The sequence below is a fragment of the Mya arenaria genome, chromosome 14, assembly GCF_026914265.1.
Source record: "Mya arenaria isolate MELC-2E11 chromosome 14, ASM2691426v1".
In the NCBI taxonomy this organism is placed as follows: Eukaryota; Metazoa; Mollusca; class Bivalvia; order Myida; family Myidae; genus Mya; species Mya arenaria.
Genome location: NC_069135.1, coordinates 42,227,686 through 42,251,339, shown reverse-complemented (window position 1 = coordinate 42,251,339; position 23,654 = coordinate 42,227,686). Strand labels below are relative to the sequence as shown.

The 23,654-nt window shown below is 34.4% G+C and overlaps 1 protein-coding gene across 3 annotated transcripts; it reads right to left on the bottom strand.

The window, feature by feature from the left end:
• Window positions 1-1,807: 1,807 nt before the first annotated feature.
• On the bottom strand, window positions 1,808-21,790 carry LOC128217522 (ubiquitin-like modifier-activating enzyme 1). Of its 3 annotated transcripts, none has more exons than XM_052924700.1 (25): window positions 21,731-21,790; window positions 20,110-20,205; window positions 19,832-19,890; window positions 18,455-18,623; window positions 18,007-18,141; window positions 17,090-17,196; window positions 16,687-16,771; window positions 16,125-16,257; window positions 15,675-15,772; window positions 12,991-13,137; window positions 12,475-12,645; window positions 11,951-12,058; window positions 11,058-11,138; window positions 10,466-10,621; window positions 9,782-10,030; window positions 8,888-9,115; window positions 8,169-8,315; window positions 7,151-7,225; window positions 6,446-6,641; window positions 5,297-5,478; window positions 4,845-4,931; window positions 4,392-4,496; window positions 3,928-4,011; window positions 3,313-3,413; window positions 1,808-3,001 (listed from the first exon to the last, which is right to left on the bottom strand). In XM_052924700.1, the coding sequence occupies exons 1-25, from the start codon at window positions 21,773-21,775 to the stop codon at window positions 2,866-2,868; spliced, it is 3,180 nt and encodes a 1,059-aa protein (XP_052780660.1). In that variant the 5' UTR covers window positions 21,776-21,790; the 3' UTR covers window positions 1,808-2,865. The 3 variants fall into 3 exon arrangements, with proteins under 3 accessions (XP_052780660.1, XP_052780661.1, XP_052780662.1); XM_052924701.1 differs by lacking the exon at window positions 21,731-21,790 and adding an exon at window positions 20,698-20,921; XM_052924702.1 differs by lacking the exon at window positions 21,731-21,790 and adding an exon at window positions 20,400-20,552.
• Between the last annotated feature and the right edge of the window lie 1,864 nt (window positions 21,791-23,654).

The following is a 23,654-nucleotide window of genomic DNA, read 5'->3' as shown; positions in this document are numbered from 1 at the left end:
AACATGTAAAGAACGGCCAGTCATGTGAGAGTTTACCAGAAACCCGACGGTCATGTTCCCTTGGCCATGTGCAAAATCACTGTTTGTACGTTTATTTATACTCGCACTCGGGCAAGGCCCATTCAGCGAGTGCTCCGATAAGAGTGTTAGTCATTTTAGGTTTTTGGAGCAAAGTGCACAGACAGAATGTAACCCTGGTTAGAGCTACCCTGGTTCTTTAACGTGCACCAATGTATAGCGCTGTCACACGGGACCCCGATTTAACGTTCCTCCCGGAAGATGATGGGTATTCTTTAGTGGTGCAACGATGAATCAAACCGGAGACCCCTGAATTGTGAGTCAAGTATGTTACCACTAGACCTAGGACCCGCAACTAACTAAAACGTATCTGTATTTCGAAAAACTTCATCATCTGACAGACATTTCACATTTGAAATAAACTAATATCATAGTATTGCCATCACGATAACAAACATATAAGAGCAAGATTTATGGAGAACTCAACATTGTAAATGAATTAAACAAATATTCTACAGATTTAGCCGAATGCTAGAAAAAGTAACACTTATTCCGGAACATTTTCATAAGATAAAGGAAGCTCCAGACGCAAAAGGCAGGCGACACAATATTTCATTTATGTAATACTTCACCTGATGAGGTAAAACAAATAACTGATAAAGTTGATGGGTTGAATACGTTGACAGGGGCAACTTTCTTGACATACAAAAGGCATTCGATGTTGTGGATCGTCATATTATTTTACACAATCTATAATTGTATTTTTTCGGAAATGTCATATCTGTTCAATCATATTTAACTAATTGAAACATTAAGTTAATTGTGGAAAATAATCTCAGGAGTACCACAGGGATCCGTACAAGGTCCACTAGTTTTACATATATTAATGATGTTGCACTTCGTAATGATAATAAATAATTATTGATTAGTATGCAGATGATTCAACATTGCACGAATCAGGTTGCTAAATAACTAGCATTGAATGTCAGCTACAAAGTCTGTGATTGTTGCAAATAAATAACATGAATTTACATCATACTAAATCTAGATGTAGGATAATTGGAACGTAACACAACATAAAGCAAGCCGTCAAATGTATCGATCAATGAAAATGTACAAATGTGCAAAACATACATTCAATCTTTATAGATAATAACCTAAAGCGGCATTCACATTGACTAGCTTTTATCATTAATATAGAGCGACAATGTACATGTTTAGTATCGAAGTGAACTAATTATGTTGGAAAACTGGTACATTTTTTAATAACACTGCATCTGTGTTTTTCTCGAATGACTGGGGAAACGGCGATATTGTAGTCTCAATTGACGTCTGTGAATATGTAACAGATACATATTGTGATCGCAGTGAATAAGTAAAAGTAATACATAGGATAGTTAATCAATGGCCAACTTCCTGATCAGATACTTTATTTGTATAGCCATTTTAGGGGTCATGTTCCTCTCGCGTCAGCTGTTCATTTTACTTAATGATCATTACTTTGAACAGTATTGACATGCGCATATTCAGCTCGCCTCACATTTGAAGGCATAGTTTCAAGTCGTTTCTAAGTTCATTTCACGGTCTTTCTGTGGTTAAAAGCTTTGAAAGCTGTCAATTATTTCAAGGAAACCCAGTTTGTACACTGGTGCGCACTGTTAATTAAAAATGTGCTGCTAGGGTCACTGATCTGCACGATATCAACGACACAAGAGACAGAATCTCTAGCAAAAGCTCCACTTTTTCTGTTTTAGCACCATCAGACCAGAAAAATAAAAAAATCTGGAAACGCATTTGTAATATTTATTGGTCAATATGGATTATGCAAGCCTGAAAACAGGCCAAGTAAAGCAAATAATTTGCAAATGGATCAATGTTTAATGAGATAACAATACAAAAAGCTCCATCAGGACAACAGACTTGAATTCGTCACATTTACAAACTACATATACACATGACTTAGTAACAGAAACATTATTTTTTCACACATAATTTTTTTTTACGACTGCTCAAATGTTTAATAAATACCATTCAAATACACATACAAATTAATTGTGCTCTGTTACAGTGTTACAGCATAACAACAAAAATCTACAAAATCAAAGAATATTTTCTTTAATATTTCAGGACTTGTGTTCTTTATTTTTAATTCTACAAATGATCAAGTACACATTGTTCTTTAGAACATATCATAACTAAACATAATAATGATATATTTCAATCTTTTATTCTTGCAATTTCAATAATTACTTGTAAATCTGTAAATTTGTAAACCATGTACAAACATTAATCATCATTTGTCATTAAGTCAAAGGCAGACAATCAAGTGTCTAAATAAATAAATCACAAGAAATTTGGTCAATGAAATATGCACCAAAATAAAATAAAAGTTTTGAGAAGTCAAATCACCCCTTTAAATTAAGCTCCTTTTTTTTAAACCAAAAACTGTCTTGTCATCAAAATATTTCTCTATGCAATGAATCAACTGAAAACAATGCTGTTTTAAAGAAGATATTGAGCGATAAACATATATGCAAGTCATTGATCATTTGTTGCTAATTCATTTAGTGCAAATACCTATGTCTGACACTATTCCTGATTACATGTGTATTTTCTTTTTTACAATGAGCTTTAAAAAAAGCTTTACAGCGTGACAATAATGTTTCTTTCATGAATGATTTTAATCACACCACCTTTCAAAATATGTAGCACTTGAACGATGATAATAAATGCACAATATCCCTGTGCAAGTCAACACACAGCCAGTGTCCATAAACTATTAGTACTAGTAGTAGTTTCATTCCACCCAAAACTCGCCAAGTGACTGATCAACCGTCACAAGCAGTTTTAGGGCAATCGGTATTGTACGTAGGGCACTTCAACATCTTCACCGTCGGTATCGTTACAACACAATTCCAGCACCAGGGCCTTCACATATGATGGAATCTTCTTCTTTGAGACTTTCTTTACAACTTCAGACATCCTACAAAAATGTATGAATTACAAATAAGTTCAAACAAATATAATACAGATTGATTTTCTATACAACATTGAACACCATGCAATAATGTAATCTATATGATAATTGATAAACTAAACAGTGACAGCTATATGATACGCCTTTAATTGAGAATCCTACAGTATGAAAACCTAGCTCGTTCTAGTGAGAGGTAGACATACAACTAACTAATCAATTGCTCTTAGGTATGAAAACAGTTCTTAAGATTCATGCTCTAAGAAAAACTATCCTTCATAGTGAAACAATGAAACATGTTAGAAGTACAAGATACATACGGTAGGCCCATGCGTTCCTTTCGCTTGGCCGGGGGCATGAAGAATGAATACAGCATGGTCACACCCTGAGAAAGCATCGTTATCTCCAACTTGTGCTCATTCTGTGGAAGAAACAAAAGTAAAAAAATGGTAAAGATTTGGTAAGAAATGCTCAAACAGAGAATCAACAAAGAAACCTTAAGGGCCACATCACTGGAGTTAAAGCAGCAAAGACCGATATTACATAAAACATCTTGAGCCATTTTCTATAAACTTTCGTCATTTTGATATAATAACTTAATAATGTCAAATAAACTTTATTTTTCATAATATTCTAAACAAAATTCTAACATTCATTAAAATCTCAATAATTTCGCTATAAAAGATTTAGGAAATAGACTCAAATTTACAATTTAAAATTGTTGATTGTTAAAATTTACCCATGTTGCATTTTTTATGATAATTCGCAAAACATTGAGTTTGTGTATTTTAAACATTATCATAGCAAAATATTCAATTAACGCTTGCTTTCCTATTTATAAATAATGGCATTGCAAATTAAAAACCATATTGAATTGGGCAAATCCCCCCCAAAAATTGCACGAGCCTCTTGGAACATTGATATCTTGATTATACCTGGAAATAGTCAAGGAACTCCTGCAGGGTCATATCTCCCTGAACCTCGAATCTGTCCCAAAGTGTGAATTCATTGTCGTAATACTGAAACATAAAACACACAATAGTTGTCAATTACCAAGGATAGAAATTTCCTATGTGCCAACCTACAGTGTAGGGATTCCTGTGCACTTTTCAAGTGGGATTTTCACAATCTCTATCAAATTAACTTTTTAGTATATACTACTTATATACATGTCTAGGCCACAAATTTTGACCCCAACAGCTTCAAAACAGAGAAGCTTACAATAATTTGTCTGTTTAACACCTAGAAATTTTATTCTGAATTCAAGAACATTAACAATAAATATTTCCCAATGTGGTTGGAAAAACTTTATTGAAGGCCTAATTCTTTTATTAAAAGGAGGCCTCATTTTTCTTATTCTTGAAACAAACTAACTGAGAGCACAGATCAAGTTGTATACCTTGTTCTTCGGGGCTGCTATAGGTTCAGAGAAAGCGAAGAATGGCAGTGCAAGATTGCAGAAACCGTTCTTGAATAGCTCCATCTTCTTGTGCCCTTGAACAATCTAAAAAAAACAAATACCCGGTTCAACAGACTGTCAAGTACATGGTTATAGATTCCAAAGATAGCACTTTGCAAACTTATCTTAACACATGTGATAATTGATTGAAATGTTTTCATTTACTACCAAGATGTACGCCATTCTATTAGGCTGATTTGCAATCAAAAAACAGTGAGTCAATTGTTCTATGTCATTTAAAGCTGCCATAAACCAGCCCATGTCAATTTTCCAGTTGAGAATAACAGCAAGGAGCAATCAATTTGTCAACCATCCATTTAGATTGGCATGATTCACTCATTTCACAAGTGAACGGCTAAAGGAGAGTAATTGGGGCAGGTTAAATGTATCTACCTTGTATAATTCCAGACAGACAAAGCCCACAACCATGGCAGTGGTGGTAGCAATAGCCGGGATAATCCGTCCTGCAATCAGTTTAGACTGAAAAGGAAAACATTTTTTACATTAATATTTATCAATCACTAAAATTCTTACATTATTTATCTCTTGATACAACTAAGCAACTATCACATATTTTGCAGTGCTTTAAAAGTACACATTTCCAATATCACAAAATAAGGGGCTAGAAATTTTTTCTTAACAATTAAAAAAACGGTACAAGTTCAGTTATCCATGAAATGTAAACCTAAGCACATAACAAAAAATGCACTTATCCTTAACTGAAAATAAGTGCAAGTCAACGGCACAAAGGTTATGACAATACCTGGACTTTTTTTCTTAGAAATGAGCTTCAAATTCTAAAATGTCAACCACGTATTTGATTTTTTTTTTTCTCCGACGCCCACCTTATGTCTATCAGCTGGAGGAATGTCATAGTTCTCAGCTCGGAGGTTTGAACACGCCACAATGAAATCCATATGGAAATTTGTGTCATCGTCTTTCTCAAAATCTACGGGATTCAGCGTGAAGTTTTTCATCTTTTCTGGGTTTGGCAGTTGGTCTCTCAACTTCTCAAGCTGGTCCGTATCTGGAAAATTAATGAACCCACTGGTGAAGAATTGTAAGAAACTAAGTCAAAGTAATATATGAAATAAACTTGAAACAATTTGTATCTAAAAACGATCAGAATAGTGAAAGACATTGGCCCGATTGAACCAATGGTCGAAATTAGCACAAGCCCGCAAGTCCTGCACTGGTAAAATGTCTTTTGGGCTTGCTCAAATTCTGAATTTTATATAGCAGGGCTTGTTCAAAAATTTGATGCCAAGCAATAGTATAAGAATTCGGGCTTGTTGATTCAAAAGTCTAATTTCGATGACTGTTGATCAGAACTTGAAAGTTTATGTGATAAGACAGTTTTGTTTACTGTTCAAGGTAAACTATTTTAACAATTGTCTCACCTCTTACTAAGAATACTGCAGATCACTAGCGTGGTGTATCCATAAAACTTTCCAAGAAGTAAATATTTGAAAGTCAAAAAACGATGTATTTAACCATGTAAGCTTTAAAAATGTTCTTAACAATGGCCCATTATCTCTCTTGAACGTGTAAGCACTGAATCTGCTAAAATATAACTGTCAATGTAAACAGACCACTTCCTATGAATGCTTTAGGATTGACTGAATTTGATAATGACCTAAACGACGAAGCAGCTTTACTTAAAACAGCATTTCAGCACAGACCTATAAACCTATAAACCATATGGGTATAAAAAGCCTTCGATTTCAGTAAAAACAATACATTCCTTCGTTTAAAAATAAAACAATATATCAAATAACTTATATAACTATGACAAACCTCACTGTATAATTCAACAATTGAGGTACAATGATAGGAAAAAAAGGCATTAAGTTTTACCAAACACAAAAACGATCATTTCCAAAGGAAAGAGGACTACTCAAGTATAATTCATTTGACCAAAATATTTTTTCTTTTAAGTTTATTACATCAAATTAACTGCTCTTACTCTCATCAACCGTAGTACAAAATATTACCAAAGTTTCCAGAGCCGTTTGAAGCCTCCAATTCGGCATCAGTGACTGAGATCTTCACGCCAGACTTGGGCTTAAACTCTGGCACGCTGATTGTATCAACAATCTTCTTGATTGCACTTCGATCGCGGACCTGCTTGATACCGTATATCTCTGCCTTCAAGTTAGCGCCAGCCATGACAAAGTCTAGGTGGGTGTCCTGTGAAGATTTGCACAAATGTTTATTACCTAACCTTGAACATGTTATGTACGCGATTTTATCAAATCTTGACTATACATTATGATTGTCATCCTTTTCAAAGTAGGCTTACAGTGTTTTTCTCCACATTTAAGAGAATGGTGGCTGGGTCCTCTAATCGGGGAAAAATAGCGTCATTTTGCCCAAAAGGAGAAAAACTAACATGATACATAATTTATATGTGCAACTTGTTTTCAAAATGTGTGCATTTTACCTGTGCAGGGCTTGTGCTTATCCTGACAACTAGAACACATTCAATTTGTTGATTTAAATTAATGATCTGTATTGCATTCTTTCACAGAAACGATGTCAAAGACATTGGATTTATGATATATGCATAATGCATATTTCAATATTACATCATTCATTTGGCATTTTTTGAAAGTCTGAAAAATATCATAATATAAAGAAAGGCACAGACGCTGTAGGATATTTTCTATGAAAAAACAATAAGAAAACACTGTCCTTACATTGCTGGAATCAAAGCTGAGTGGATGAGGACATCTTTTTGGACCTGACCAGAAGGCTGCTCCAGAACTTGTGGTCTGAAAAAGTGCAGCACTTGTTAATATCTGATGTGAATGAAAAAAGTATGACACTTTTGATTGTATCGTTTTGTTTTTATGTACAAAACCTGGTTATACCCAGTAATCCTATATGATATCAGAAATATTTTATTATCATTGATTTCATTTAAAATACATACTTATATGTTAAAAATACAAGTTTTTACTGTACTTTCTTTCAATTTGACTATGAAATTTTTATAGGAAATTGACTTGTTGTAGCAATCAGATCCTCTAAAATTTGCAAAAATCCACAGACAAGTTTTATGCCTGCCAGCCTATTACAGTACTTTATAGCTTTTCTTTCTTCAAACTAGATTCCATATGGCGACAGGTCGAGGCTGTTGAAAGAGCCATTTGACACAGATAATACTCTTCCATACATTTGATGTACAGAATAACTTGGAGTTAAACAAAACATGGATCCTGCAATACTACACCGCATTATGGTGAACCCTTGATAAGGTTCAGTCAAGACCAGTACTATCAACAAAACTCATTTTAATGTTAAACCTCCAAATGTCAAACCTTATTCTTTGAGGTAACAGACCTTGTTGTGTTTTTTTTTTGAAAAATCTTTAATGCATGGTCAAGATACAGCCCAGACAAGGATCATTTCAACCTTTGACTTCTAACCTTAATCTTTGATGTACAGACCTGGGTCTTGTGCACACCACGCCACCTCATCATGGTGAACCTTCATGGTTAGTTTTTTGAAAATCCTATAATGCATGATCATGATACAGCCTGGACAAATTCAGTCCAGACAGACAGACACAAGCACACACCCACATACACAGAACCGCTAATGTGACAACTATGTCTTGCTCACCACAAGCCGGCTCGACATAAACAGTTGAGCTTTAAGAAGTCTTTAGAAATACCTGATCTGCTGGGAAGTTGTACAAAAGTTGAGAAATACCTGATCTGCTGGGAAGTTGTACAAAAGTTGTTGTATGGTGTTGTGGTAATTTTCCTGCCACATGAGACGAGCGTATTTAACACAGTCCTCAAAACTTCCCGGTTTCTGATCAACCAGAACTTTACGTACAGTGTCCAATGTCTCAATCTAGGAAAAACAGGAGAAAATTTATTGACATACACAATAGAAAAAGAGAAGTTTAGTCTACATGTATCTTTTGATTGTAAGTTGCTCAGAATATATGATTAACATTCCTTTACATATCTGCACTTATAGTTATTAAGTGCTTAAAAGAGGCAAACTGGCAATTGATAAATTCATGTGACAAACAGGTAACTCTCTGGGGTTTCATTATTCAAAAACAGGCATAACTGGCCTTACTTTACATGTGTGTTATGTTTCTGACAATAGGTGAACCAATTTTAACTAAAAAGGTACTAAAATAAGAAAGACTTTCATAAAGTTTGTAAAGTTTGTACATAAATAAAACTACTGCGTTCAATGCTTTTATACTACAGTTTCATTACATGGGCATTGCTGTACATGTGCTTATTGTCCATGATATCTAAATCTAGTTTGAATATCTTCAAGATATTTCAGCGCCGGTCATGGTTCCAAATTTGTACATGATGATGACGACAAATATGCCGATGCTATCACAATTCTTAAAGCTGTCAGCATTAATTGATACATCTGTCAGCATTAAACAAATTACTCACTGGTTGAGTACCCTGCAATTTCATCGTCCTTTCTAAGAACTTTGGATCTGTGAGGTACAACTTTGCTGTCTCAATGGGACCCCGAAATTCTCCCTCGAATGTGTCTCGGGCCCACTGCAGTGTGTGTTCAATGGCGTTGGGAAAGTTCTTCAGCGTACAAATAGGGATGGACTTCTCTGGCGGGTCTTGAGACGAGGAATAGGATTCTGTGACATGTGGAATCACAACCTGTGAGGAAAACAGATGTAAAGAGTAAGAATAAACTTTTCTTTTCTTTTACAATTGTGAAACAAGTGATTACAGCATGTATTTCTCCCTAGTTGGTACAATATTACATGCAAGAGTTGTCTCATGTTGTTGGAGAACCCCCTAGGAATGACAAATGTCTAGCATGGTGACCGCAAACCAATTTAACATGCGCCCTGGCCAAACCTGTGATGCCTTGGTGAAAATAAGAGCGCTTACCACTGCACTTACTGGTTAACAAGGTATCAAGTATCTGGTATCAAGGGATAAATTATGAGTGAACAGATAAGCTAACGCAAAACTTTCTAGGCAGTTATCCCATTATAAAGTTATGCTAACTTTCCTTGCAGTTATTTCACCCAAATTTTAACTATTTTCTGAAATTATGGAATTAAAACAGATTATATTTTTACTTCACGTCATACTTCAGGGACCCATTCCAAAAATGAAAAGTAGGCCTTAGGGCTCAACCTCGTTTTTGAGTAAATGTGTTTAATTAAATATACGTCATCAATTGTATAGATGCTGCCAGCTATTTGACACGTTTCCCCATGTACTCTGAAGCAGGAAAGGTTCACATCTAAAACATATTTTTGAAACAATTTTCCATTTAACTTTAAAGCAATTTTTTAATTTTCAAATTATTACCTGAACATTAGCCTTGGTGCCGAGTGTCCCAGATTCCAGCAGTGGTTTACGGTAGTACACACACCGTCTATCCATGTACATGCGAGCATCAACATTATCCAATGCATTTGCAACACCATCCAGGGCCTCGAAGAATGCATCAGTGTAGATGTTTTCAGTGTCAGGGCCTACACGATTCTCTTGAGGTGTGATTTTGAAGTTCGGGTTCATAGCTTTGGCCGCTTCGGCAGCTGTGATTGACTTGTGCTTCTGTTAAACAAAATATTTGTGGCATTCTATAAATCTGTTGACCGTGAAAGCTCTTCATGTTACTTATATTTGAAGATCTTAGAAATAAGTAAATTAGTGAAAGAATGTCCTAATTAACACCATTTTTGTAGAATTTTAAGAAAAAATACATTCATGTTATGTTGGGAATCAGACAATTTCTTTTAAACCATAAATTATCAAAGAACGAAGACCAATCAATATTTGATTAATAATTTAAAGTTCTTATGCACATATATAAACACTTACAATTTGTATATTGGCTTCATTACTTTGGAACTACGTATTTCTTATGCATTTTATGACTCTTCTTTATTCTTTTCATTCATTTAGCCTTGATTATTATAAATGATACCATTCTACTGATTGACGGTGGGGACATCTTAAAGCTCTGCACCTTTCCAGAATTCTACTTACGGTCACATCCCAAGGTCTAAACAGGAACTGTCTATTCAGGTTTGATTTCTCTATAATGTCCATATCTGTGACCCATGTCTGACCGTTGGACCCACATGCCACACCCATCAGAGCCCAGTTCTTCAGCATTTCACAGCCAATGGCACCAGCTCCTACCTGTTGCGAATTTGTATTCAACAGTAAAAACCAACAACCCAAATAAGAAATTCCCTCCACCTAATTTTACACCCTACAAAACTTCCACCACCCCACTTTTTATGTAGAAATGTTCCAAACTGAATGATATACAAGTACATTTAAACACCTTTAATCCAAAATTGGGACCATATTTTGACTTTCAAAATGGCGATAAATTTGATATATCAATTTTTATCATATATTTATTGATGGCAATTTTAATCCAACAAAGATAAAAAAATCAGGACCAAAAATATTTTTTTGTAACAATGATAAATTTGGATAAATATTGTTCAGATTTACAGTGTACAAATGTAATACAATTATAATGGTAAATAAACTTCCAAATAGCAAGTTTATCTTTTAACCTTTATCAATATGCAAAGTGCTACATGAATATACCATAGTGTCATACCAGGAAGTATTTGAGGTCTCCCAACTTCTTCTGGAACTCCTGTCCGAACACAGCTATTTGGCCATCGTATCTGTTGTTTTGCTGGAATACAAATATCATCAAATTTCATCAAAAGCATCAAATGTGAGTAGCAGTGCCAAGATTCAAATCATCTGGCCCCAATTTCTCAAAACTTCTTAAGTCCCTTATAACAGGATTAAGCTAATCTCACTATTTGTGTTCTTCTATAAAATGTGTTATATTTACTTCTTCAAGAATTTTTAGAAATTATGTAAGAATAATGTGTATGATTATCAGAATAAAACGTTTTTCATTAATCAAAATCCATTTTCAGTATGTATTTTGGCTAATTGAAATAAGCGACTTAAGCCTGTTAAGCTTAAGAAGTTTCGAGAAATTGGGGCCTGATCAAGAACTGACATGATGCAGAAATCAGAACAATGTCTCTGGACTCAACCAGAACCCCTTTGAAACAGAGCACATTGCATTAATTCTTCTTTTCCAAAGTAATGTGCAAACTTTAAAAATAAATGTTTACCCCATTTTAATAGGCCAAAAAAATAAAATAAAATGGTTTGGTTAAAGTTAGGGTTACATCCTTTACTCAAACAAATTATTGTCATTTTTAGAGTGGTGTTAAAGTAATCTTCTGTATAAAGCTTCAAAGGTATTAAACTACGTATTAAAACACACAAATAATTTACCAACTGATTATATAAATGGTGGGGTCAGAGCCTATTTCACTGGTAGGGTTTGGGAAACCAGAACAAAATATTTTTTTAAGGCCTTAGGATATTTTACCATAGTAAAGAAGCACCCTAAAATGTAAAAGCATAGGACGTCTGTTTCATCACGACTGATGGTAGATTTTGAACTTCCAGATATGAACTTACTGCAGCACAGAGTTCTTCTGTTAGGGACGTATCTTTGTCTTCTGGCAGACACTCGAGGGAGTCAAAGTACAAGTACTGATTTACAGGATTGAACTTTCCGGAACAAGCCTGTAATATAGAGAACATGCCTGAAATAGTGTAGCATAACATACCAAATTTTTCGGGGGGTATTTTGGAATAATAACCCATACCATTGGAATAGGGAATCTCTGCTTTATTATTTTTTTTGGTAAATAACTATATAGGTTGAATATAATCAAAAACTCTTCTCAATAATTTATTTGTGGGCTTTTATAAGTTAATAAATTGCAATAAACTAGCTTTTAAAACAAACATTTTATAATGACTTTTTTGGATTTTGCATTTTTTTAGAATATATTCCTGGGAATTTGGGAAATAAAAGTCATAATCCAAGTAATGTTAAATATAATTTTGCAGAAATGTGAATACATATATTTTGCATAAGTTGCAAAAAGAATTTTTAAATCAGTATAAACAAACAAAATTAGCAAAGATGTATATACCTTCATGACCTCCTGTGCAGTGATACCACCAATCACAGCGGCCATCGGAGAAAGGTCACCCCGCGCTCCCATTGCGAACTCACGAATCAAGTCTTCATCAATGTCCTCAACCTTGGCTGCAGATGCTGCGTTCACCTCCTTGAAGATTTCCAGAAATGCTGTGGCGTCATCCTGTTGGTAATGAAAGAAGTCTTTAAAACATGAACATTCATGTGAATTTCTCAGAATTAACTTATTGTATAAGTATCAAGATGCTTCCATAATGTACAAAGAAAAACAATCACATTTGTCACGTGATTTCACATCATCAAATGGACATTTTTGTACCTGAATTGTAAACAACACTACTTCCAGTAATAAAGAAACAATGTAAAAGGAGAATTTACTAAAAATATATCACTTATTAAGCATTGGTAAATGTGTGCATCGTAGAACTTCTGGTTAATGGAATATAAGCACAGACAAAAATAACCTGAGCCATTGATCATTAATCTTAATTACAAAAGCCTGACCTACCTTGCTCCTGCTGCAGGGAAGGGCTGATTTTCTCTTCTCAAACTCGTACAATGCTTGGAAAGCGATGTGCAGCTGACCCGGCCGGTCAAACTTGGCAAAGTCGGTCATCACAAACTCTGGGGCATTCTCAGCTTCTTTGATTGATTTCTGAGATATAAAAGACAACAATGAATACATTATTTACTACAGTCACTTTACTTTTGGTTTACGAAGTTTACTATCAGGTATCAGCATCATTCATAGCTAGGAACCAGTTTCTCGAAGTTCTCCAGTATTTACTTATCTCAGTAAATCCAGTATATAATGTTAATAAAAACATATATTTTTTCTGTATTATTTAATCAAATGTTTGGGTACAACCCTATTCAAAATTGATGGGTAAAACACTACCACAATCAGGGCTTCCGTTAAAGGAAGTTTGGAAGTATATTACTCCCTTAAAATTGGTTAAAATTTCCTAAATGCAGTGTTCGACACTAACGGGGTCCCGGGATCCCGAGGACACCAATTTTTCAGGAGGAACACCTCAACTTCAAAGTCCGGTATTCTGTCGGGACACTTAAATTTTGACCGATAAAAGCTAAATATCAATAAATAAATAGCGTTTCATGAATTAATTACCTAAATTTGGGTCCCCCCAACTTTCTTGACAGTGCATGTAAAAAAGATATTAATATTAATACGTCGCACACACTAAAGCGAAAGTATGGCTGACCGTTTCACTATAATTACGTCATGAATCTGTAAATAAACAGGTCATTTCACAGTGCGCATGCGGGTTAACGCTTCCGCTTTGTTGTTTACATTATCAACGAGGTCAGAGGTGACAGACTTTAATAATCGGTACAATAATTATGGTGTCAGAGGTGACGGACTTTTATAATCGGTACAATAATTATGGTGAACTAGTTTGCTCACGTGTCAGAACCGCCCAAAAAGATGCCAAAACTGCTGACTTTGATGCCTTAATGATGCGACCATCGAGTTGTTACAGTAACATTTACGGCACAAAAGACTGGCATCCTACGGAACTAGTTTACTGGGAAGCCATCCTACTATTCAGCATTCTTTGTTTTATGCCTTGATCAAAACATTATAGAAATAAAATTCCCAAAGTTTTATTATTTATCTTCAATCAATGGATAAAAAAATTATGACATTTTGGCGCGAAAATAAACATACACTATTTTCCAGTTGTCTGCTCTTCCAGTATGCACTACACTTGTAGGGAAGTCTGATTGATTCACAAGCCAGATGTAATATTCCTACTGTTTTTCAATCAAAAGCAATGACATCTGACAAGACCCTGAACCATGGCATTTTTAATGCGTATTTTCCGAAATTCTAAAAATAGTAACAACATCAAGTTTTTGTTTACATTGTACCGACTTTAGACCCAAATCTTCCTCTCTGCCATTGCCAGAGGTTCACATGGGTGACATTGTGCTATAACTAACTTGCCATTGCATGCTGTTGAAAACATGTATAATATGGTGTATACTTGAATTACAAATTGAAAAGTAAAAGGCACTAGATTTGTATGTTCAATTTAATATTAAAACAGGCTCATTAATGAAAAAAAATGTAAAAAATGGAAAGGACTCTTAATTTCAGGAAGGGACACCTGATTTCAGATGTTGGTGTCCCTTCGGGATCCCTTGGGAAAATGGTTAGTGTCGACCCCTGCTAAATGGGTTCCTTGGAAGTACAAAAACTTCCATAATGTTGAAGAAACTTCCAAAGTTGAATGCTTGGAAATTCAAAATATCAAAACCTGAGGTCAATATTACTTTTATGGTCACATTTTTAATCAGTCTTGATGTAAATTGAATTATTATAATATAAATCTGTGAACTGCAAGTTATAGTTGCAAATTATTTGACTTTTAACATAATAGTTGAAAAAACGTGAAAAATAATTGTATTCATGAGACTTTAACTTCCACACTTCAGTGAAAAACTTTCAAAGTTGATGGGACATGAAGTTCATAGTATTCGTGAGCCTTAAACTTCCACATTTCAGTGAAAAACTTTCAAAGTTGATGGACAGGAAGTTCATACTTCAAGTTTCAAATTAAGCCCTGCATAATATTCTTAAAATGCAGTTGAAAGTGCAATTTTTCTGCCTCTTTCGTAAATAATTGCAATAGTTCTGCATCTTTTGCTGTGTAAGTGATCTTCGTTTAAAAAAAATTTTTTGTGAGTAAGAGCCTATTTAACTGATATATGTCCTCTACAACATATATCTGCGTTAAAAGCGTGTCTTTTATCGAAAAGAGTATCTTTTTTTTCTTTTTAAATTTCTTGTCAATACAGAGCGTATTTTTAAAGAGTATTATTTTATTGAGAAGTACATCTTTTAGTCTAGGTTATTTATTATCAGCAGTAAGAGTATTTTTAATGCATCATTGTGAAATGGAATAAAATTTTTTTATAAAATATATACAAATAAATACAATAACATACAAGAATATTCCCTCATTCAATCAATCAATGCATGAATGAATAAATTAATTTCTGGCAGAATGAATGAATGCTGGAATAAATGGATGGAACATAAACCAATTGATAAATGGATGAATGAATTTATAAAAACATTTATTAAGTTTGAATTTAACCTGACTGTGCATGAAGTGGCTATTAAAATATGAATAGGAAATTGTGTACTCTGGGACTACTACTTACAAATTTCATCTTCTTTGGCATTTTGACTTTAGTGACAATTCCTCCCTTTGTGTATTTGCTAAATGATTTGGTATCTCCTATACTAAATGTGTACGGTCCTGCAATTTAAAAAATGTCATGTTATTTTAAAATTTAGTCCGACAAATATTAAGTCAATTAATATCGTTTTTACAAAGGTACAATTTAAACTAATTTCATGAACATGCAAAATTTTATGAAATGCATGGAGGATTATAGAAATAGAAATGTCAAATTCTATGATTACTGACAAAATGTCTACTTAATATTAATAGCTAATACAATGAAAAATTATGAAGGCCAAATATATTATTAATAATTTTGCACTACTTTAACCACTTAACAAATGTTATAAATTACACAGAATGACACTTGTTAAACAATTCTATAATATATGCTGTCTTAAACAACAAAATCACAAACAGATCTTACCTAGAACCTTGATTTTAAAGGGTTCATGGTCGTTAAGCTCAGTCATGCCCTGGACCTCAGTAAAAGACACATAATCCCCATCTTCATAGCCGTGTCTGCTCTCATCCAGGCAGGCAACAACACCGTCTTCATCCTAGGGAATTCCACATAAAAATTAAAGAGTTTTTTTCTCCTGCTGACATTTTTTTAGCAAAATGCAGTGCCTTTTCACCTTCTTTAGCAGAGGCAATAATTTGTATACAAAAATTTAAAAAAAAAAAATTCCCTAATTTTATGTCAATCTTCCAATAATTTAAAGGAGTGAGCTTGAAGCATTTCCATGATAAATTTTCCTAATTTGAAGCATTGGTAAACTTTTTACACTTTGTTTTGTCTCTGGCAACATTAACAGTAAGTTTCATAGAAATATATTGAAATGTTCTAGAGTAAGGGCCAAGATTTATGATTTGAAAACAACAATGTTGACACTGACAATGCTACTGATGCCAATGAAAATGCAGACAGGGACAATACCTGACCCCCCCCCCCCCCACCTTCCAGCCAAGAACAAAACCATGCTTACCACATCAGCGATCATGTTGCTGACTGGCGCTTCACCATCCACATCATAGCACACAAATTCTTCGCCAAAATCACAGAATATCATCCTGTATGAGAACAGAAAACATTATTACTACAATAACTTATATATATGAAACTTAGGAATGAGATAACATCCACGGTGTTTTTTCTACCTTTTTGTGAATGGGGCCAGTGCCCTTAGTATTATGATAGTATATTTCAAACAAGAGAGTAGGGATGGATTTAAAGGTAACTGTACTAGTTGACTTTTTAAAGATTTCAGATAAAAAAATAAACGATTAGTGTTTGGATTGTTAATTTTTAATCCAATTTTTGCGAAATTAATATACATTTTGAGATCGTGATGAGGCAAGATTTTGGCCCCATTTTCCGTCACAGCTTACCCAGCAAGTCCTCTGGTATCAGCAACTATGAAGCTAATGCCGTTAGCATGGCATAATTCTCCGACAGTCATCTGTTCCTCATGGCTGGAGTTTGTCAACACAACAACCTACAAAAAGGGGGATAAAATCATTAGGTTTGAATATAAATTATTACATTTTTTTTAAGGATATAAAGGTTACATAAGCTTCAAATAAAGGTTACATAAGCTTCAAATTCCCAAGGATTTATAAGTACCCAAGCAATATTACAATAAATATTCTTAACAACAGTATGAATCTAGCCATGTCTTCAAATTAGACTGGAGGATTTAGTTATTACTCATTTACTTTAATTTCAGATGAATCACTCTTTTTAGACCATTTCCTTGGTAGCAACCAGTAATGGTGTCCTATTTAAGAGGCCATTAGAAAGTACCCCTGGTGGGAATCAAACCCACAAGCTCTTGGGTGAAAGGCGGACACCTAGACCACTCTGTCATTTTCCATTCACAAATAACTTGCTGATGGCCAGTATAAATTAATTGCTAAATTTTCATCCAATTTATTTTTAAAATGGGGGCAGTAGGTGACATGATTCTCCTTTTTATAGGTGAATGTTTACAACAACACCGGCTGGTATGAATAAGTGCCGTTCCAGGACAGCTACACAATTACAGAGCCCAGTTCAACACTTTTATTCGAGTCAATAAAATTTAAGAGGCAGCGAATGAAAGAGAGGGTGAGTCGGTATGAAAATCTAGGAATTGATTTATAGTCGCCTAACCTTGATTTCACAAAACAAAAAGTTGTGGTAACCTCAAAACCCTTTAAAATTCGAAGTGTATAGAAAGCTTGATCCTAAGGGACTTAAGATTCCTGAAATTGGGGCCCGAACAATTGGATGTAACAACGTCTTAAATCCTTTTTAATAGACTTGCCTGGAAGCCTTTTAGGAAGGTCTCATTCAGTGCTCCAGTGTAGCAGTTACAGGGCACATAGCTGTTGAGTTCAGCCAACCTGGGTAGCGTCACTTCAGCCCTGTTCTTTCCAATATCTGCTTCTCGCAGGAAAAACTAAAAAAGAAACATGTTATCTGAGTTATCTGAAATCCGATACATAAAGGCAATATATCTTCATTAGTTTACATTCATTGTAAATAACAAAGTTCTCGTTGGTTTGAAAGATGGTTGAGGACTCTTCAAACTTGTTGGACTGACTGAAAATGTTGTGCAATATAGTACATGATGTATGTATAAAACTTTTATTTACACAACAGCTTTGTTTTTAAATCATAACAGAAATGAACACAACAGTTAAGTTTTCACTACAACAACTGATTTCAACCCCTAAAATTGTTTGATTTTTCTTTTACTTCCTTTAATTTACCTGTGAAGACAGATCCATCCAGCCAGCATTTCCAGTGTCATGAATGGTCATCGCCTTGACACCACCAAGCACAACATTTTTGGCGATTTCAACGCCCAGTCCTTTCATTCCAGAGATGAGAACATTGGAGGACTGCATCCGCCGCATGGCATCATGACCTAGTACATAGCTGATGGAAAAAAATCATGAATTTGGTAATGAAATTGGGTATCAAATTTCAATGTCAATTAAATAATAAATGGACTTTCTGAAAATTATTGCAGTTTTTCTTAATTTTAATCCATGCTGCTTGATCAAATTCATTCATATTCTTCATTTCTTAATAATAAGGTTTTTAAATAGCAAGGTTTAATGAATTTGACATAAAATGTGAAATGTTAGAAATTGTGTTTAATTGCAGTACTATTCGGTATCAACTGCCAATATGTTAAGTTTGTATGTATTCATAATCATATTATAGTTTTAATCAGAGCAAAAAAATATTTGACAAGTCTCGAGCAATTGATTCTATGAGGGCAGAAGGGTGCACATGTTGGTTTCCATGAGAACAGAGGGGTGCTTCCAAAAAGACTGGATGCACCAATCTTCCATAACTCTTTCACTATATTAAACTATACATTAATCATTCAAGAACAACTTTAAAGTGAAACCATATTTTTACTTGTCACAAACACAGTGTTTCTCTTTATTATCCTTTATAACCTATAGACAAGGGCTATTCTTCCAATTGAGCAATTATCAAAATAATGAAATTAACAAAATAAAAAAATTGTAAAGGAGATAAAGGATGTGTTTTTTTCTGCTAAGTGATTAACATAAAAACAAGGATTTTTGAAGGACCAAAGTGCAAACCGTATTGAGTTGTCAATTAAGATATAAATATAATGGCATTCGGACACATGTTCCCAAAAATCAAAATAATGAAATTACCTTAATAAAAATAATGCTGTGTGTAGTGTTGTACGACAATTTGCCAAAGTCACCCATAAAGATAAGTTTTGGTAGTTTGTCGGCCATTTTAATTTCAGAGCACAATGGTTGTATGATGACTGCCAACACATTAAATGGCGAATTTAACAAATTAACAGTGCCTACTGAAAAATCAGTTTCTTGTGCCCTTGTTAAAATGCTACAGATTGAAATGTGCATGCAATGTGAATATTTAATGTTATTTTAATGATTAACATCATGTAATATTTGTCTTTTGGTTGATAGAGGTATTTTTACATATGTATATTTGCTTTGCCAACCTGTGTCACAACTTCGCAGTCAATGTAAAAGAGAAACCCTTGTGGACACAAATGCATTGAATTCATTGAAGTAATACAACAGAACACTAATGTCTTGGTCTTGTGACATCTTATTTTATATACTCACAGCTGTCTCGAGTACAACCCTTCATCAATCTCCCCTTCAACTCCATTTTTCGCCATGTTCTGAAATTGTTAAAAATAAAACTATCGACAAGTTCAGAAATTCATTTAATTTTAAGACAATTGACTAATGTATCAAGAGTTTCAATATATTTTTAAAGTTTATGCTTTATGACTAAATTAAAATGCTGAATAAAACATACATTTTATATTGAAAATAACATTAAATGAAGAGATGGTATTTTGTTGTTGCTCAGAAATTAATGTCGAAAAAAAACGTACGTTTCCAACTGAATTCGAGTTGCTGTTATCACTTTGTGTATTTTCAACACGCTGTCTTTTAGCTGGAGGCTCTTGGTCGTTGCTCACACTTGACATCTAAAAATAAAGAACAAGGAAAAGTTCATTCATTCATTCTTTCATTGAAAAGAAGTGGGTGGGGTATTCCTCAAAACGAAAGCTCAATTTTCCATCATCAGTCGAACGCATAAACAGCCAAATGATGGTTACATACCATATGAAGGGTCATTATTACTTCTTCATCCAAAGATAAAGTTTACAAATGTTAATACCTGAAAACTTTTGACATAAACAGACGACTACAACAGTTTTTCGCAGATCCAGAAAACCAATATGGCGGCAGTTTTCTACACGTGCGGAAGTTGGGAGAATTTGGAAATGACTCATGCATGAAATTATAAATATTCGTCAAATTACATTCTTTATTCCAGAATGTACTAGAAAATCCTGTGTTAAACGATAGAAAATATTTATAACAAACAAAACATGAAAACAGGCTTATATAATAATAATAAAAGTTTGTGTTAATATAATTGACAAGTGTCAGTTCTCAATCTGACGTCAGCTCACCCAATACACAAAAAGAAACCGGCAACTGTCACAACAAATTTCGCTCAATTTCGCCAATCCGCGTAAATGAATTTAGACAGAATTTCTTTAATAAGATAAAATTGTTTAATTCCAATGAACTTAACATATAATCAGATAAAGATTAACTTAATATTATACAAAATGACACAATAATTGAGGTGTTTCCCGGAATACTATTATCGTCAATATACTTCCTGTTTCTATGTTTTGTGGCATGCTGGGAGATTTTGTAAAACCAATGCCCTATTGTCATTTTTCAGGCGCGTAGCAGTGCACGGGCAAATGTTGCTCGTGATCAATTATTTCGGAAGCTAGCGATGTAATCCATGTTTTGTGCATAATAAAAAATATTGATAATAAAAGATATCAATAAGCATCATAATTGCAGACAAAGATTCAACTGTTGTTTGGGGGAAAAGAGGGCCAAATGACAAGGTGCAATTATGAATACCGACATGTATATGTAAAATGAATATGGTTTGGTCTTTATAGAACTTTTATAATTTCGATCAGAAAATATCTTATAATTGGTATAACCTATTATAACACAAAATGATCCAAAATGCATTCATGAGCAAACTTCTCGTTTTCAAGTTTCGAAAATATCATATTTCAATTTTGCGGACTGTATTTGAGTCGTTTCACGCATTTTAAAGTTTCAAATTTCAAGCCTTAGTTCATAATAAAATGACAGCATGAGTAAGAGGAACGAAAATGCATTGTTAATATCAGTTTTCAAAGATTAAAGTTATGTAAAAGCCATTTTTTAATTTTTAATGATCACCTATAAAATAATAAGTTATATCTAAAAACGTGCTCAACATTTGAACTTAAACCTACGCCTTTGGCAGGTACAATATCGATCAAAAATGATCACGACACGCAAATGTTCTAAATATATACACTATACACCTCGTATCCACTACAATATTTATGAGCTATCGACTTCCAATCACATGTAGATAAGCGAAAATCATACCTTAAAATAGCATACATGAACTTATCAATTTACCTTTTTATTTGCTGGCTTGACATTCTTACTGCCACCAATTCCCATATTCAGACGAAAAATGTATGAAGCTAAAAAATAGATTTACAACCAGAAAACGAAGGTTTCAGAAAGTCTGCAACTACGTTACAAAATACCATTGTGTTCTACATATTAAACTTTCTTTCCGTATAAATGCACACGTGAACTATTGATTTGGTCTGGATATGCCCGATAGCTCGTTATGGTGTTCAATTCATTTAGAACCAGGCATTGGGTGACACTAAAGACTATGTAATTTTAACCCCAACCACTCACTGAACAATTCCATTACTTTTTTAAGTATTAGAATGAAAATATATGCAGGAAAGATATTCAAGCACATTATATTTATCTGAATACATGTAAAAGTTGTTGCGTTTTTTTGTTAATGTTGTTGTTGTTTTCTTTGTGTGTGTTTTTTTGTTGTCGTTCTTTTTTTAAATTTTATGCTTAACTTCATATATGGACCGACACACAAAGAACCCTAATACCGACAAGCTATGCGCGTCCCCACATTAACGGAGAATTTGCGTGTCCGGAGACCCGCGAGATGCACCGTCAAAGCACGGGATTGGAAGTGGGGCGGGGTGCACCCGGCGACCCCCTCACCCCCTTAATCGTCCAAATGTACTTTTTATTTCAATATAGGAAAATAAATACACATGAAATGCAACATTTTCGGACAAGAAATGGTTAAAAAAATGGTGGAGTACCCCCAAACACCCATACCAATACTTAAAAATCAAATAAAGTTTCGGTTCTGGGGGAAGGGCGCAAGTCAAAAAGGTAACGCTCCTAAGTTACGCCCCCTCTAGCGGCATGTCCTGGGATCCACCCCTGGAGTCTGAGTTTGAGACTCGGACTCATAAATGCGAATTCTTAATGGTCAAATATCTTTAATAATATTACTAGTTTTAACAAAGTATGTCTGTCTAATTGTAGAACATTTCATGCGTAACCATTTTGATCAGTATTTCGAGTCTTGAGTTTGGAACTAAGGCTCAAGACGTTAATGAATGTGGGCATAATTTCATAACGAGTTCGTCTTTAAAATAACAACGATACTGTAAGCAACGATGCCGGTAACAACGATACCATAACAAACGATGCTGGTATGCACCGGTCGATTGTAACCAACGCCCCTCACCCACCCACCCGATCCGGGGAATAGCGGGGTCTTCGACTTCGGGTCCAGCCAAGTCCGGGTAAAATCCCCGCCCCGCGGTGACGAACTCCGACGCGAAGGTGCATTACTATACTTATTTATTTGATCGATTGTGAAACTAATGATTACAAAATTATATAAATCACTCTCGTTGGCACGATGTTACGCGAGAGTGTGGTCTTGTGTTGTTGGGGAAACCAGAGTACCCGGCTAACCCACCTGTCCGGCTTGGTGACCGACCAAAAACCAAAGCTCACTTGCGCCATTAACAACTATACCTTAAACAGCGATGTCGTTAACAAGGTTGTTAACTTTAACGAACTTCTAAACACCCAGCCCATTGTGCACACTTTCAGATTTTTCCTTATGCACCTTAACGTGACAATATCAGACAGTTTCATGCCCTAAAACTTAGCACTACAGACTCACCAACTATTGAATATTATATTCCGAACTGGGACCTTATAATTGCTGTTCTCACATTTGCCGATCTTAGGGCTGTTCTTGTATTTATACTAAAAATTAGTCAACTCTGACATGTTACTTTTATTTTCTCGAATATGGGAAACCAAGTCAAATATTTTATGACACAGTTTATTTACGATCGACTTACATTATGTTTATAATTATTTTCTGTTCAGTCAGTTATGCCTTAAAATAGCAGGAGAAACAACGTATACAGAAATAGATTGGATGCGAAACATTTTGTGTACATGTGCGTTTATTAAGTCGAGTTTAAAT

Excerpts from the sequence above, each read along its gene's own strand:
- LOC128217522 (XM_052924700.1), bottom strand. The coding sequence starts at position 21,775 with ATGGGAATTGGTGGCAGTAAGAATGTCAAGCCAGCAAATAAAAAG. Across the intron at positions 18,142-18,454 it reads GGATGGATCTGTCTTCACAG|TTTTTCCTGCGAGAAGCAGA; the intron begins GTAAATTAAAGG and ends TTTCTTTTTTAG. Across the intron at positions 8,316-8,887 it reads AATTGCAGGGTACTCAACCA|ATTGAGACATTGGACACTGT; the intron begins GTGAGTAATTTG and ends TGTTTTTCCTAG.